Genomic DNA, 18,404 nt, shown 5'->3' on the forward strand with positions numbered 1-18,404 from the left:
AGAGGAGGTCTGGACTCTGCAGTTATGGAGTCAGCAGAGCGTTGGTGACTTTTCTGCCTCTGCTCCTCAGCACTCAGTGATGCCGCTCTGTAACATTACGGGGTCTCCACTTCGTGGCTAACTTGCTGCGGTTCCTTCCACTTCTCAATAATATCACTCACAGGTGATGGGGGAAGATTTAAGAAGACCAAAAAGTCATGAACGGACTTGTTACACCGTTGGCGCCTATTACAGGACTGCGCTGGTATCAGTGAGCTCTGCACCACCAGCCTCTCTGGCATGGGGAGGCTCAGAGGTTATTGTGGGCAATGGGTTCGGTTGTTGTACATTGGGGGCAGTGGGGCCAGTTATCATACACTGGGGTAGAGGGAACGGATGTTATTCCCCAGGGGCGAGGAACCATGTGTTATACCCCAGGGGCGAGGGTTCGGATGTTATTCCCCAGGGGCGAGGGTTCGGATGTTATTCCCCAGAGGCGAGGGGTCGGATGTTATTCCCCAGGGGCGAGGGGTCGGATGTTATTCCCCAGAGGCGAGGGGTCGGATGTTATTCCCCAGAGGCGAGGGGTCGGATGTTATTCCCCAGAGGCGAGGGGTCGGATGTTATTCCCCAGAGGCGAGGGGTCGGATGTTATTCCCCAGAGGCGAGGGGTCTGATGTTATTCCCCAGAGGCGAGGGGTCGGATGTTATTCCCCAGAGGCGAGGGGTCTGATGTTATTCCCCAGAGGCGAGGGGTCGGATGTTATTCCCCAGAGGCGAGGGGTCGGATGTTATTCCCCAGAGGCGAGGGGTCGGATGTTATTCCCCAGAGGCGAGGGGTCGGATGTTATTCCCCAGAGGCGAGGGGTCGGATGTTATTCCCCAGGGGCGAGGGGTCGGATGTTATTGCCCAGGGGCGAGGGGCCAGATATTATTCACTGGTAGCAATGGTGCTGAATGAGAAACCCGACTTCAATTTTATAGGGATCTTAGGGGTGGGTTGAACCTGTGATCGCTCACACTATATAGTATAACTGACAGTCTCCAATGAAGACCAGCCCAAGGCTGTGCTTCACAGGAGATCTAAGATGGCAGGCTTTGTCTCATTGCGGCATTTAAATGGTTAGACGGCAGTGATGGGAGCTAGCTCCAGTCACTGCTGTTCGAGATAGATGTCGGCTGTCGAACTTGTTGTTAAAGGTTAAAAAAGCGCATGTTTTTACGATAACTGCAAGATCTCATAATTTGCCAGTGGATTGGAACTGCAAAGGATTATGGAACCCAAATTTTGCTGGAAAATCGGGTCCTTTAGGGCATCACTAGGGAAACTTTTGGGCATTTTTAATTTTTTAAATTATTGATATTTAGTAAAAATCATCCGTCTGCCCGCTGTTTTCTGAAATAAAAAGGGTAGCCCCTGACATGTGAAAGGTACTCAATAAAAAGTAATTTTCTGTTGACACATTCTCTTTAAATATCAATTAGTGGGCACATATTCATGATGATATCGGGGGATCGGTCGCCCCATCTTGCCGTAGAGCCACTCCTTAACGTCGTCTTCCAGAGACCAGAGCGGCGTGGTGAAGTTTTACGGCAGCTTCGCTTTTAACAGAAAACGTAATGTCTTAGAGTTGGAGATAAAGCAGGAGTGCACCGTCCTGGGGACACAGAAATACGTGGTAAGATGCTCTGCTCCTTTGTTGTCTGGCTCGCTCTTGTAATTTTTCTGTTAAACATAACACAATCTACTATTAGATGAGAACGCCCGTCGTATACAATGAACAGTGAGCTGATTTTTCTGGGCACAAACTTCTCTCTGTGTTTTGCAGTGCAATCCAATACAGCTGGTAAAGTTAAACATGATCTAGGCTCATTATGGGCTTAGGAGTCCAGTGGGAGGTGCTTAATTGATAATTGACCACTTACATGAGGGCAGCTTCAGAAATAACCGCCCACTGGACTCCTCAACCCAAATTGAACAAGGATTCGAAAAGAACCTACTATCTCTTCATAGGCTTATTTTACTAAATTCTTGCATTTCCTATGAAATAACAATTCCTTGGCATCTTTTCATATAATTTTGCATTGTGACGTTCCTCTGTTAAGCCTCCTAGGAATAGATCAATACTGTGACAACCGGGTGTTACCATTCTTTCTGTCAAAGTAGCGTTTCCCTGCGCAGTTTGACACCGTCAGCAATGACTTGGACAATGTTGGGGTATATAGGGCTACGTCCCGAACTCGTGACACCCAGCTGTCCATTTATTCATAGATTTTCTACAGTCATGGCCAAAAATTTTGAGATTGAGACAAATTTTTGTTTTTCACAAATTTGATGCTTCTGTTTTTATAGTAGAGCAATTTCCGTAATCTCTAAATTGTTACGAAGAGCGATCAGATGAAAAGCAAAATAATTGCAAATTTATATTTTTTTTCCCATAAAAATTAACTTAATCACAAAATCCCCATTTCCACTGAATTTGAGCCCTGCCACAAAATGACCTCCTTACATCATTCCAATGATCTCAGGAGAAAGTGTTAATGAGGACAAGGCAGCTGATATCACTCTCTCAAGCTGAGTGAATTATAAGTGCAGACTGGTTGCTTTAACCCCTTCACGACCTTTGACGTACCCATATGTCATGATCCGGAAGGGGTTCCGAACTTGTGACGTATGGGCATGACATGGCGGTCGTGCAGGGCACGCGCAATCGCCACCGGGAGCTCGTCTTACGTGACAGCTGAGCCCTGACTGTCAGGATTGGTGCCTGCAACACCCTGGGCTGTTTAACCCCCTCAGTGCCACGATCGATAGCGATCGCAACATATAGGAGGCCGGGAGAGGAAGGGGGCTCATGTGTTTCAGATATTTAGATGGAAAACCCGATGTAAGTGCTCAGCGTAGTGCACCGGTTAATTGTGAACTGATCCAAAATGGTCTCTACCCCAAAATGCCACCAAAAAAAGCTTCAACTTAACCCACAAAAGTCAAGTCCCCACTTAGACCCGTCACATATTAACAGAAGTATAGCGGGTGTCCACGTTACTGATAGCACAAAGGTGCTGGAAAAGAGATGTGGCTCCCATCGACAAAAAAATCCAGCGAAATCTGCGCTCCTAAATCTAAATGTCCCCCTCCCTTCTGAACCCCACAGTGTGCCTAATCCAAAGTTAGCACCCACAACACATGCTTGACATTAATGTAGTGAGGAGAGTCCACTTATTTGACGGGTGCGTGGTTCCAGAAGAACAGGCTGGACACAATGTATTGGGCACTACATTGGCAGATTTGCAATTTTCAGTCTGAAATTTTATTTCCCAATGTAAATAGAAAAATCTAAAAAAAAAAAGATGTGACATGTAGTCAAAATTATTGTTACCCCCTCGTTTAATGAAAGAAAAACCCACAATGGTCACAGAAATAACTTGAATCTGACAAAAGTAATAATAAATTAAAAATCTATGAAAATGAACAAATGAAAGTTAGACATTGCTTTTCTGCTTCCACAGAATTTTTTAAAAAAATTAAGCTCATGAAATCGGCCTGGACTGAAATGATTGTTCTTCTTAACTTAATATTTTATTGAACAACCTTTTGAGGCAATCACTGCAATCAAACGATTCCTGTAACTGTCAATGAGACTTCTACACCTCTCCACAGGTATTTTGGCCACTCCTCATGAGCAAACTGCTCCAGTTGTCTCGTGTTTGAAGGTTGCCTTTTCCAGACGGCATGTTTCAGCTCTTTCTAAAGATGCTCAATAGGATTTAGGTCGGGGCTCATAGAAGGCCACTTCAGAATAGTCCAATGTTTTCCTCTTAGCCATTCTTGAGTGTTTTCAGCTGTGTGTTTTGGGTCATTATCCTGTTGCAAGACCCATGACCTGCGACTGAGACCAAGCTTTCTGACACTGGGCAGCACATTTCTCTCTAGAATACCTTGATAGTCTTGAGATTTCATTGTACCCTGCACAGATTCAAGACACCCTGTGCCAGATGCAGCAAAGCAGCCCCAGAACATAACAGCCTCCTCCATGTTTCACAGTAGAGACAGTGTTCTTTTCTTGATATGCTTCATTTTTCCATCTGTGAACATAGAGCTGATGTGCCTTGCCAAAAACTTCCATTTTTGTCTCATCTGTCCATAGGACATTCTCCCAGAAGCTTTGTGGCTTGTCAACATGTAGTTTGGCTAATTACAGTCTGGCTTTTTTATGATTTTTTTTTTTTTCAACAATGGTGTTCTCCTTGGTCGTCTCCCATGAAGTCCACTTTGGATCAAACAACGACAGATGATGCGATCTGACACTGATGTTCCTTGAGCTTGAAGGTCACCTTTAATCTCTTTAGAAGTTTTCCTGGACTCTTTTGTTACCATTCGTATTATCCATCTCTTTGATTTGTCATCAATTTTCCTCCTGCGGCCACGTCCAGGGAGGTTGGCTACAGTCCCATGGATCTTAAATTTCTGAATAATATGTGCAACTGTAGTCACAGGAACATCAAGCTGCTTGGAGATGGTCTTATAACCTTTACCTTTAACATGCTTGTCTATAATCTTCTAATCTCCTGAGACAACTCTTTCCTTTGCTTCCTCTGGTCCATGTTGAGTGTGGTGCACACCATGTCACCAAACAGCACAGTGAGTATCTGTAGCCCTACATACAGGCCACTGACTGATTACAAGATTGTAGACACCTGTGATGCTAATTAGTGGACACAACTTGATTAAACATGTCCCTTTTGTCACATTATTTTCAGGGGTACCATCATTTCTGTCCAGGCCTATTTCATGAGTTTAATTTTTTAAACATTCTGTGGAATCAGGGATGAAAAGCAATGTCTGACTTTCACTTGTTTATTTTCATAGATTTTTAATTTATTATTACTTTTGTCAGATTCAAGTTATTTCTGTGACCATTGTGGGTTTTTCTTTCACTAAATGAGGGGTAACAACAATTTTGACCACGTGTCTATTATACTGTGAACGACAAATTAGAAGAAAAAATGAAATTATAGACTTGCTTCTTGTTTTGTTTTTTAAATGTTAATTTTGTATCCTACAATAATTGCATAAAAGAAACAGTTTGGACCCCGAAATGGTACCAGTAAAAACTGCCCCACTTCAAAATCTTTTTGTTTCCCGTATGGCAAAGCGAATTACGTCATTGAAAATTGAAACTCATCTACTTAAAAAACAAACAAAAACAAATTAAAGCTATGGCCCTTAAAAGATAAAGAAGGAAAAAATAAATGACAGATATTTGCGGCCCCGGAGGATTGAGCACTTCTGTCCTCTGCTTTGCCCTATACATGTTTTGTTTTGCAGCTTATTACATCTCTTTTCCTTTCCCACCACAGGGTCCTCTTAAAGTGACGGTGCAAGAGCTCGACGGATCTTTTAACCACACGCTACAAATTGAAGAGAACAGCTTGAAGCACGACATTCCCTGTCACTCAAAGAGTAGAAGGTGATTCGCTGACATTTCCTCCTGACTTCCCTTATCTGTTCCTAGAGCAGCGTCGGCCGGAGCTTGAGCCATGACTACATCTTCCCTCGCTGTTGATACATTGCTAAGTGTCCTTACAACACATCAGGGGGATCCGGTTTCATAACATCCTTCCTTCCAATCTCTTCTAAACAGAAGCCCGAGTGCAGAGAATACACAGAGGCTTATTTGCCTTCCTTATATACAGCCTCGGGCGGCTCAGGGTGATTCTCAGTTCATCGTGTGACCGCACTGTACTAAAGCCAATATGTCCTACGTTTGATCAAAGGTCATTTTGAGGAGAGGGGGAGGAGGTGAGCTGTGACATCACCTATTGTGAATGGTTGGTCCTCTTATTGTCTACTGCATATAGAGGTGTTATCTGTCATTATACAGGAGGAGGAGGTGAGCTGAGACATCACCTATTGTGAATGGTGAATCCTGTGTTATCTACTGTATATAGAGGTGTTATCACTCAATGTACAGGAGGAGGTGAGCTGTGACATCACCTATTGTCAATGGTTGGTCCTCTTATTGTCTACTGCATATAGAGGTGTTATCAGTCATTGTACAGGAGGAGGTGAGCTGTGACATCACCTATTGTCTACTGCATATAAAGGTGTTATCAGTCATTGTACAGGAGGAGGTGAGCTGTGACATCACCTATTGTTTACTACATATAGAGGTGTTATCAGTCATTGTACAGGAGGAGGAGGTGAGCTGTGACATCACCTATTGTCTACTGCATATAAAACTGTTATCAGTCATTGTACAGGAGGAGGTGAGCTGTGACATCACCTATTGTCAATGGTGGGTTCTCTTATTGTCTACTGCATATAGAGGTGTTATCAATCATTGTACAGGGGGAGGAGTTGAGCTGTGACATCACCTATTGTCTACTGCATATAAAGGTGTTATCAGTCAATGTACAGGAGGAGGTGAGCTGTGACATCACCTATTGTCAATGGTGGGTCCTCTTATTGTCTACTGCATATAGAGGTGTTATCAGTCATTGTACAGGAGGAGGTGAGCTGTGACATTACCTATTGTCTACTGCATATAAAGGTGTTATCAGTCATTGTACAGGAGGAGGTGAGCTGTGACATCACCTATTGTTTACTACATATAGAGGTGTTATCAGTCATTGTACAGGAGGAGGAGGTGAGCTGTGACATCACCTATTGTCTACTGCATATAAAACTGTTATCAGTCATTGTACAGGAGGAGGTGAGCTGTGACATCACCTATTGTCAATGGTGGGTTCTCTTATTGTCTACTGCATATAGAGGTGTTATCAATCATTGTACAGGGGGAGGAGTTGAGCTGTGACATCACCTATTGTCTACTGCATATAAAGGTGTTATCAGTCAATGTACAGGAGGAGGTGAGCTGTGACATCACCTATTGTCAATGGTGGGTCCTCTTATTGTCTACTGCATATAGAGGTGTTATCAGTCATTGTACAGGAGGAGGTGAGCTGTGACATTACCTATTGTCTACTGCATATAAAGGTGTTATCAGTCATTGTACAGGAGGAGGTGAGCTGTGACATCACCTATTGTTTACTACATATAGAGGTGTTATCAGTCATTGTACAGGAGGAGGAGGTGAGCTGTGACATCACCTATTGTCTACTGCATATAAAGGTGTTATCAGTCATTGTACAGGAGGAGGTGAGCTGTGACATCACCTATTGTTTACTACATATAGAGGTGTTATCAGTCATTGTACAGGAGGAGGAGGTGAGCTGTGACATCACCTATTGTCTACTGCATATAGAGGTGTTATCAATCATTGTACAGGAGGAGGAGGTGAGCTGTGACATGACTTATTGTGAATAGTGGATCCTATGTTATCTACTGTATATAGAGGTGTTATCAGTCATTGTACAGGAGGCGGAGGAGGTGAGCTGTGACATCACCTATTGTGAATTGTGGATCCTGTGTTATCTGCTATGTATAGAGATATTACCCGTCATTGTAATCTTACCTCTGATGATAAGGAGTGTGTTGTAAATTTTTCCTGAAAGTACCGTAAATGCAAGTCAAAATAGCTCAATGGCAAGTGTGAAAATTGCAAAATTACTAATTTTGCAAGAGGGAAAAGGCGGCTCTCTGTTTGTTCTATAAAAACGTCCCTGTCCAAATTTATGTAAGTTTACATGCAGCATGGAAAAACGCATGTAAAACTCTGACGTGTTTCAGGCGGCTATAAGTATTACAGCAAGTTTGGAGCAGATAGAGGGAAGGATTACGCAGGATCTGACTTGTTTTTTGTCTGAAACCATGGAGTCATAAAGCACTGCTTAAGGGCGGTGTCCACAATGTGCTAGGATATTTCATGAAGTTTGTTTTGCATAATGTTTTCTTTTTAAGATGAATTTAAGGAAAAAGAAGCCAAAAGTTTACAAAATCGGAATTTATGACTAAAAAAAATGAACTTTTTTGCATCTTTTCGTGCAGAAATAAAAAGAAGAAAATTCCACTGATGAATGGGGAAGAGGTCGACATGGACCTTTCTGCTATGGAGTAAGTAAATGTAAATCCGCTGTGAGGAAGGTGAATGGGTGAATGTTTTATGTCTTTTGTTTGCAGTACTACCATGGGGAAAGGTGAGCGTTACATGCAGCCCATTGACATCAGCGGTCTGTGGGTTAATTTTCCAGTTGTGCTGGATCACAATACAGTACTGGTGAAAAGTTTGGACACACCTACATGTGCAATGGTTTTCCTTGTTCTTGTTGGGAAGTGCATATTGTAGATTCAGACTGAAGGCAGCAACACCACGTAGGAGCATATGGAAGCGATAAGTAGTGAAACAAACCGAACGTGTTGAATATTAAATTCCTCAAAATACCTTCCTCCTTATACTCTGATGACAGCTTTGCATACCATTGGCATCCTCTCAAGCAGCTTCATCAGATCGTCACCTGGAATGGCTTCCCACAGTCCTGAAGGAGTTCACAAAGGTGAAGAGCACTTTTTGGCTTTCTTTGCCTTCACTCTGCATCCAACTCATCCCTGACATCTCCATTGGGTTGAGGTCTGGTAATTGTGGAGGCCATGTCTTCTGACTCCGCTTCCATACCTCTTCTTCTTGGTCGCACAGCGCTTACGTGGCCTGGAGGTGTGTTTGGGTCCATGTCCTGTTCAACTCAAATGGTGGTTCCACTAAGTGCAAACCAGATGGGATTGCATGTCATTGCAGAATGCTATGGAAGCCATTCTGGGTAATTGAGCCATGAGTTTGGAATAAATCTCCATTAGTATCATCATCAAACCTCCCCCATCCCCCCAAACCATCACACCTCCCCCTCCATGCTTCACTGTGGGCACAACACATGTAGAAACCATCCGCTCACCTGCAACCTACATCTCACAAGATCATGGTGGCTGGTTCCAAAAATTCTCAAATTTTGACTCCTCAGACCACAATACAGCTTTCCACTGACCTTTTGGCCAGTCCTTACGATGCTTGGCCCCAACAAGTCTCTTCTTGTTTGCAGTTTTCATTAGTGGCTACTCTGCCACAGTTTGAAATAAAGACATGCTAGGTTATGTCTGTGCATGATTTATGAGGCTGTTCTGCTGAGGTGCTGTCAGTTTGAGGTTTATGAGGCTGATAACTGATGAACTTATCCTCTGCAGCAGAGGTAATTCTTGGTCTTAATTTCTTGGTGCGGGCCTCATGAGAGCAAGTGTCCTCATAGCTATTATTTGTTTCCATGACTACACGTGAGGATACCTTTAAGGTTCTAATAATTTTCTGAATTGACTGACCTTCATGTCTTAAAATAATGATGGACTGTCGTTTCTTTTTACTTAGTCTACTGGTTCTTGCCATATTCTGTCTTAGAGCAGTTGTGGACTAAGGCTCAGCGCTATATGGAGCTGTGCACCATCACTGCCTCCGCAAAACACACCTGATGGTCACAAACACTTTCTGAAAGTCGATGATTCCATAAGTTAACTTGCGACAAGTTCTAACTCTTCATTCCAGGTGATGACCCGATGAAGCTGCGTGAGACATTGACAAGAGGGTGGAAAGGTGTCATTAGAGTAAAAGTTGGGGTACTATGAGCAATCTAAGGTGTAACTCACATTCTAGTTTGTTTCACACGTGTTTCTTTACGTTTTTTTGAATGCTGCCTACGATCTGAATCTACAATGTGCACATTCCAATTAGAATAAGAAAAATCACTGTATGAACAGTGTGTCCAAACTTGTGACCAGTACTGTAGATGCTAATCCAGTATTTGAAAATTTAAATCCTGAAAAGTTACCCACGAGATGTTAAATACTACCAAAGAATCTCCCAAGAAATTTCTCCCTCCCAATCAGTCGCGCTGCCTGGCCCTTGCTGGTTTGATTGATGGCCTTCGACACATGTTTTTAAAGTTTATGGGCCCAATTCACCAAAGGGTTTACGCCAGAATTCTCAAATAAAAAGCTTGTGAAAAGTCACAAAGTTTTGACTCAAAGCTAGGCTACTCTAAAATGTCGTGACTTCTAGTGTTCTCATGTAATTTTTGTTCAATCCAGACAAAGTGGGTAGTGCTAGGTCAGGACTGGGTGGTGAAACCCTACTCAACAAATTTGTGACGAGCCACCTTTCAGACACTCTTGATTCATTAATGAATCAGGAGTGTTTGACTCCAGCATGTTCTCTCATCAAGACTGGCATCTTGAATTGGGGCCTACGTTCTGCACTAGGGATCTAAAAGGTCTTGACAAGTTCCCATTAAATGGGTTCCTCCAATATATGCTATATTCTGTCATCCATCACATATAGGATCCTATACGTTTGACTTTTACTTTTTATTTCATTGAATATGTTCGCATCAGATAGTGTAGACTACCACTTTTTGTTGCACAGTGCCAACATGAGCCAATGCTTTTGGCCTACATCAGGCTAATCCTGAAAGGTAATAAACACCTTTTGACCTGGAAAAAAAAAAAATCATTCTGCTGTCTTCATTCCTTCATTCATTATATCAGATTCCCTGATATGCAGTTTTCAGCCTGATCCAAGTTTTAGATTTTTGCCTTATGCGAGTTTCTCTCCCAGTAACATAGGCTGGAATTGAGCTGTGTGTGTATCTAGGGTGCTGCTGTCTTCAGTAGCTCATATGTCAGCACAGCTTCTATTCTGCATAGATTTTCCCTTTTATACCTTCTTTGTCGCCAGTTTTTTCCACTCTCCCTTAGACGCTTTCTCTCCTCTCTGGCAGAGAGCTGTGTACAACCCGTTCCTTACTACTGCCTGTGATACTGAGACAAGGGAGGAGGGAGCCAAGCGAGTTGTCAGAAACAGGAGCTCTGACGGGTTTTTAACATTTTTATAAAAGCACTCTGCTACATAAGACTTGATGGTACTCTGCACCAGCAAAATTGTCAAAAAATTAATTTAATGAAGACTGTTTAGGAAGTTGCTTAATTTTGCATTAAGAAAGCAAATGAACAATAGAAAAAAATCTGTAATGCCGGAACACCTGGCATCCCTGCAAAAATACATTTGTGGACCTGAGGGAATCCCTACAATATATCATAGATTCACAGAATGTGAGAGTTGGAGGGGTCCTCCAAGGTCATCGTGTCCAACCCCCGGCTCAATGCAGGATTCACTAAACCATCTCAGACAGATGTCTGTCCAGCCTGTGTTTGAAGACTTCCATTGAAGGAGAACTCATCACCTCTCGTGGCCGCCTGTTCCACTCATTGATCTCCCTCACTGTCAAAAAGTTATCTCCAATATCTAATCTGTATCTTCTCCCTTTCAGTTTCATACCATTGCTTCTCGTGTTTCTATGTGTAAATGAGAATAAGGATGATCCCTCTACACTGTGACAGCCCTTCAGATATTTATAGACAGCTATTAAGTCTCCTCTCAGTCTTCTCTTTTGCAAGCTAAACATTCCCAAATCCTTTAACCGTTCCTCATAGGACATAGTTTGCAGTCCGCTCACCATTTTGGTAGCTCTTCTCTGAACTTGCTCCAGTTTTTCAATGTCTTTTATAAAATGTGGTGCCCAGAACTGGACACAGCATTCCAGATGAGGTCTAACCAAAGAGGAGTAGAGGGGGATAATGACTTCACGTGATCTAGACTCTATGCTTCTCTTAATACATCCCAGAACTGTGTTTGCCTTTTTTTTGCTGCTGCATCACACTGTTGACTCATGTGCAGTCTGTGATCTGTTAGTATACCCAAGTCTTTTTCACACGTGCTGTTGCTTAGTTCTATTCCTCTCATTCTGTAAATATCATTTTCGTTTTTCTTGTCCAGATGTTGAATCTTGCATGTCTCCCTGTTAAATGCCTTTCTATTAGTCACTGGCCAGTGCTCAAGTGTATGTAGATCCTTCTGAATCCTTTCTCTATCTTCTCTGGTGTTAGCTATCCCTCCTACCTTTTGCATCGTCTGCAAATTTGATTAGTTTCAGTTCCTTTATCTAGATCATTTATAAAAATGTTGAACAACACTGGGGCCAGGACAGAGCCTTGTGGTACCGCACTTGATGAAACACTCTTCCAATTTGATATGCAACCATTTATCATCACATATATATATATGTGTGTGTGTATATACACACACACACACACACACACACACACACACACAACGTGCCACCTAAACAGTCCACAAATCATATATATACTTTTTTTTTTTTTCTCGCTGCAGTGCAGACTCCCCATTACTCTGGATACGGATTGATCCGGACATGTCGTTGCTGAGGAAGGTGGAGTTTGAACAGGCCGATTTTATGTGGCAGTATCAGCTCCGCTACGAGAGGGATGTGGTGGCCCAAGAAGAGTCCATTCTAGCTCTGGAAAACTTCCCCACTCCGGCCTCTCGTCTCGCTCTGACTGACATCCTGGAGCAAGAGCAGTGCTTCTACCGAGTCCGGATGATGGCGTGCTTCTGCCTAGCCAAGGTGAGAGTCTGCAAAACCTCTCAAGCACAGGCTACTAAAAATCATTATAGTCCCTCCATGTACAAAAGTTTGAGCTAAGGGGATGGAAAAATGTTCACATATGTGTAGATTACTGCAGCCATCACCGTATGCAAACGTGCCTATGTGTATACTATTTACCACCTTGTCCACAGCATAGTTGATAAATATATGATCGCTGGGGGTCACTTGGTCCCCAATCCTGAGAGCATGGGTCCCAAATAGCCTAATAGCAGCCACTGATTGACTGCAGGGATCACAATTTCACAGGAAGCTCAGCGTTGACGTCGCAGGAACGGAAGGTGAGTGTTTGTTGTGTTTATTTACCAGCTGTTAACCTGATATATAGGGTATGGCAGAATGTGAAGCCACTTCAGGAGCTTAAAAGGGGTTAGAACAGGAATGGCCACTTGGTTACAGCATTACTTTTCTTTGGTTTGTGCAATGGCTTACTATAACACTCTACCACTTAGAGGGCTTTGATCTATGAAGGAAAAACGGAATAAGGAGAGTGTCACATATACTGACCGGCGTCGGAGTTAAGTCACTGCTGTAGGTTCTTGCAGCTGCGACACAACTTATTAGGTAGAGTCCCCAGAGGTGACGGGCGAAACTTCCCTGACAAGGGAGAGAGATTTTGGAGATAGTCCTCACCCTTTACTGAATGAAGCACGTAGATTGTCAAATCTGCATTGTATCGGATTTATCCAAGGTCTCAGCTTCTTAATATAGGATGACTCCATAAGTCCTAAGTGTACAGATCACATTCTGCAGATCTCCTTCATATATTGTGGACCTGAAAGATTTTGGAAGGGTGTAACCGACATAATTAATCATGTATATTCTGAAAATGTTTCCCTTACTCCATCGGAGCGTATTCTGGGGTACGTGGACGACTTCCAGACTGACAAGTCAGAAAAGAACGCTGCGGCAAGAAGTTTCCGACTGTTCCAGAATTTGATAAACCGGCTATTAACTCTGTACATGGCAATGTATGTGAAACGAGATGGGGGTCATTGCAAAATTCGGGTTGATAGATCTGGAGTTCGGTTTCCTGGGTTTATTGTAGCTGATGGCAGGGATAAGTGGTAAGATTAAAGCTTTGATCACCTGCAGCATTTTTTTTTTTTGTATTGACTGTGTTTTTAATTAAAAAAAAAAAAAGTTTAAAATTTTCATTAAAAAAACCCTCAAAAATCAATTTAAAATTAAGATGGCAGCGACTTATTTTTCAATTTCTAAGAAACGTTGCAGAGACTAGATTTTATACCAGCAGCCCCCCCATACGTTGCAGTTCTCGTCCGTTATATTGAGGGGCTCCCTGACAACAAGAGGGAGTCTCCCCTTTTGCCCGCAGCTGCTTGTTTTTTTTTTTTAAGTTTTACGTCAGCCCTCTGCTCCCTCTGGCAGTTGTGGTGCTGACGTCAGACAAGGGCGGTGGATGGATGGAAATCAAGCCGTCTAATTTGCAACCCTTGGAGCCAGGTTAGCCCATGTCGGAGGCTGGTCTCGGGGCACCGCACCTTTTCCAGCGTTCGAAATGTCTTAACAGCCCCAGCAAACCTCCTCCTCCTCCTCCAGTTTTATGAATATCGACTTTGTTGACAGGACTTTGTGTTTTTTCTGTCCGATATGGCACAGAGATGTTCTGCCCAGCACCATATCTCCTGGCTCAGGCGGCGATTCTCCTGGCTTCATTTGACCTCACGTCGACAGAGCAACTGCTGCTCTTCCGCCATGCTGTCGACAGAACATCTCTGCCAACATCATTTTAATTGTCAGACTGCTACCTGCGTACTAACTGCGGGGAGCCGACTGTCTATCATCATGACTTTGGCAGTGACGCCCCCTTCAACAGAGTGGAAGAGAAGGATCTGCTCTGTTGACGAGAGGTCAGATGAAGCTGGAGAATCATCGCCCCCGGCAGGGCTGTGGAGTCAGTAAGCCAAACCTCCAATTCCGACTTCTCAATTTCCACGACTCCGACTCCACAGCCCTGTTTCAGGGTACAGCTCACTAAATGCTTCACATCATATTTCTTCACAGTCTATGAAGAGGGAGGCAGCTTGTTTGTCCTGAATCATATTCCAGAAAAACACAAACACACATATATACATAAAAATATATATGTCCTCATCAATCCTGTTGCTGTTTTTCCGAATTTGAGATGTTAGAAAACAGTTTTTCCCCTTATATTCTACAGTACAAACCAAAAGTTTGGACACACCTTCTCATTTAAGGATTTTTCTGTATTTTCATGACTATGAAAATTGTACATTCACACTGAAGGCATCAAAACTATGAATTAACACATGTGGAATTATATACTTAACAAAAAAGTGTGAAACAACTGAAAATATGTCTTATATTCTAGGTTCTTCAAAGTAGCCACCTTTTGCTTTGCTGACTGCTTTGCACACTCTTGGCATTCTCTTGATGAGCTTCAAGAGGTAGTCACCGGAAATGGTCTTCCAACAATCTTGAAGGCGTTCCCAGAGATGCTTAGCACTTGTTGGCCCTTTTGCCTTCACTCTGCGGTCCAGCTCACCCCAAACCATCTCGATTGGGTTCAGGTCTGGTGACTGTGGAGGCCAGGTCATCTGGCGTAGCACCCCATCACTCTCCTTCTTGGTCAAATAGCCCTTACACAGCCTGGAGGTGTGTTTGGGGTCATTGTCCTGTTGAAAAATAAATGATGGTCCAACTAAACGCAAACCGGATGGAATAGCATGCCACTGCAAGATGCTGTGGTAGCCATGCTGGTTCAGTATGCCTTCAATTTTGAATAAATCCCCAACAGTGTCACCAGCAAAGCACCCCCACACCATCACATCTCCTCCTCCATGCTTCACGGTGGGAACCAGGCATGTAGAGTCCATCCGTTCACCTTTTCTGCGTCGCACAAAGACACGGTGGTTGGAACCAAAGATCTCAAATTTGGACTCCTCAGACCAAAGCACAGATTTCCACTGGTCTAATGTCCATTCCTTGTGTTCTTTAGCCCAAACAAGTCTCTTCTGCTTGATGCCTGTCTTTAGCAGTGGTTTCCTCGCAGCTATTTTACCATGAAGGCCTGCTGCACAAAGTCTCCTCTTAACAGTTGTTGAAGAGATGTGTCTGCTGCTAGAACTGTGTGTGGCATTGACCTGGTCTCTAATCTGAGCTGCTGTTAACCTGTGATTTCTGAGGCTGGTGACTCGGATAAACTTATCCTCAGAAGCAGAGGTGACTCTTGGTCTTCCTTTCCTGGGGCGGTCCTCATGTGAGCCAGTTTCTTTGTAGCGCTTGATGGTTTTTGCAACTGCACTTGGGGACACTTTCAAAGTTTGCCCAATTTTTCGGACTGACTGACCTTCATTTCTTAAAGTAATGATGGCCACTCGTTTTTCTTTACTTAGCTGCTTTTTTCTTGCCATAATACAAATCCTAACAGTCTATTCAGTAGGACTATCAGCTGTGTATCCACCAGACTTCTGCACAACACAACTGATGGTCCCAACCCCATTTATAAGGCAAGAAATCCCACTTATTAAACCTGACAGGGCACACCTGTGAAGTGAAAACCATTTCCGGTGACTACCTCTTGAAGCTCATCAAGAGAATGCCAAGAGTGTGCAAAGCAGTCATCAAAGCAAAAGGTGGCTACTTTGAAGCACCTAGAATATAAGACATATTTTCAGTTGTTTCACACTTTTTTGTTAAGTATATAATTCCACATGTGTTAATTCATAGTTTTGATGCCTTCAGTGTGAATGTACAATTTTCATAGTCATGAAAATACAGAAAAATCTTTAAATGAGAAGGTGTGTCCAAACTTTTGGTCTGTACTGTATCTATAGTGTATATAAGTCATCAGAGCAGCTAATTTCTCCAAACATGAGCTAAGAGGAAAAGCAAAGTAAAACATCAACCATACAGAGACAACATATACAGGACTATTGATTTATGCACAGTTTATTGAAAGTTTAGATATGCTTTAAGAAGTACTTACCTTAATCCTGCTTTCCTGTTCACTCCAGCAGTTCTGAGATGAGTGCAGGCATTCCTTCTCTTCGTGTTTGTTTTTTTCCTCTTATCTGTAGAGGATCAGCTTCACTACTTAACATGTACATAAACTGCAGCACAGATTCATCTCGGACCTTTCTAGGACGTTTCATAACTTTCCCAAATTATTATGAAAAAAATATTCCCCCACAAACTGCATTGAACTACTGTAGCCAATTTATTATATATTTTAGGAGTCTGAGTCGGTCCATTTTATACCGACTTCGACTCCACCAAAATGGACACCGACTCCACGACTCCGACTCCATAGCTTTGGCTCCCTTATCGGGAGAGGTTGACGGTCAGAAAAGGCAGGTGGTTATCAAATACCTGCTGGTAAGTTCATAGCCCAATCAAACAAAAAAATTAACAAAGTCCCATATAACCCCTTTAAAGCGATAAAACTATATATTTTTTTACCGCAGTTGACTTTTTAAAGAGTCGTTAAGCCTCGAAATATATATTAAACTAAGCACCTAGTCATGTAGGTGACGTAACCTCTGTAAAAGCTTACCTTTGGTGTCGTGATGGTTGCCTACACTGTCCAGAAAAAGCCTATTATCGAGCTCTGTGTGACTTAGAGTGCCGCACTGTATGTTGATGGATAGCGCCAAAGACAGATGATAGGGAATCTAGATTGTGAGCCCCAATGGGGACAGTGATGCTGATGTTTGTACAGCGCTGCAGAAATTGATGGCGCTACGTCTAAATATTTTATTTCTTGTCTCAATCCAGATTGCAAACTCGATGGTGAGCACGTGGACCGGACCCCCGGCGATGAAGTCCTTATTCACCCGCATGTTTTGTTGTAAGAGCTGCCCCAACATTGTGAAAACCAACAACTTCATGAATTTCCAGAGCTATTTTCTTCAAAAGGTGAATGAGGCAGCGCATATTTTTTCTTTTTCTATAGTACATAAGACAGTAAGTGTTTCATCATAAGTCCGTGCTGCGCTCCGCACTACCATCCTAGTTCCTGTGAGCAGTATGAGGTCTTCAGCTTTCTCCTTGTCCGTGATGTTCTCATTCACTGCAAGCAAACGGAGATCTTGGAAATGAAACACAAAGGGGGAGATGTATGAAGTTACATGAGTGAGAATTCTGTCGAAATTTCCACCAAAAAAAACAAACATGACTTGCACCATATTTATGTGATTTAGAAACTTTTTGCTCTTCATCTACAAGGTGGTGAGGTTTAGTGGAAAAGGGCGAGACCTAACATACAACAATGAGCGCCACAAAAGGCGCCAGAATTGTGCTGCAAATTTTTGCCACTGTGAAATCTAATCAACAAGTTGTGTAAACTAATTTATAAACCACTATGATAAATGTGACGCATTCTATGCCTGTGCTCGGCAGAGGCCTCCCCATCCGCGGCCCTGTGCGCGGCAGAGGCCTCCCCATCCGCGGCCCTGTGCGCGGCAGAGGCCTCCCCATCCGCGACCCTGTGCGCGGCAGAGGCCTCCCCATCCGCGGCCCTGTGCGCGGCAGAGGCCTCCCCATCCGCGGCCCTTTGCGCGGCGGAGGCCTCCCCATCCGTGGCCCTGTGCGCGGCGGAGGCCTCCCCATCCGTGGCCCTGTGCGCGGCAGAGGCCTCCCCATCCGTGGCCCTGTGCGCGGCGGAAGCCTCTCCATCCACGGCCCTGTGCGCGGCGGAGGCCTCCCCATCCGTGGCCCTGTGCGCGGCAGAGGCCTCTCCATCCGCGGCCCTGTGCGCGGCGGAAGCCTCTCCATCCGCGGCCCTGTGCGCGGCGGAGGCCTCCCCATCCGTGGCCCTGTGCGCGGCAGAGGCCTCTCCATCCGCGGCCCTGTGCGCGGCGGAAGCCTCTCCATCCGCGGCCCTGTGCGCGGTGGAAGCCTCTCCATCCGCGGCCCTGTGCGCGGCGGAAGCCTCTCCATCCACGGCCCTGTGCGCGGCGGAGGCCTCCCCATCCGTGGCC

At 43.9% G+C, this 18,404-nt stretch overlaps 1 protein-coding gene across 4 annotated transcripts in view; it reads left to right on the forward strand.

Annotated features, from left to right (window-relative positions):
* TAF2 (TATA-box binding protein associated factor 2) overlaps positions 1 to 18,404 on the forward strand; it is a 249,454-nt gene that overhangs the window by 168,760 nt on the left and 62,290 nt on the right. For all 4 annotated transcript variants that reach the window (XM_073679808.1, XM_073679810.1, XM_073679809.1 and 1 more), the window contains exons 13-17: positions 1,544 to 1,658; positions 5,341 to 5,450; positions 7,931 to 7,996; positions 12,150 to 12,402; positions 17,200 to 17,340. In XM_073679808.1, the coding sequence (XP_073535909.1) occupies positions 1,544 to 1,658; positions 5,341 to 5,450; positions 7,931 to 7,996; positions 12,150 to 12,402; positions 17,200 to 17,340 (685 nt within the window). The remainder of the gene's footprint in view (positions 1 to 1,543; positions 1,659 to 5,340; positions 5,451 to 7,930; positions 7,997 to 12,149; positions 12,403 to 17,199; positions 17,341 to 18,404) is intronic.

This window comes from Phyllobates terribilis, unplaced genomic scaffold, assembly GCF_046119375.1.
Source record: "Phyllobates terribilis strain yellow unplaced genomic scaffold, ASM4611937v1 Scaffold_4__5_contigs__length_816908805, whole genome shotgun sequence".
NCBI lineage: Eukaryota > Metazoa > Chordata > Amphibia > Anura > Dendrobatidae > Phyllobates > Phyllobates terribilis.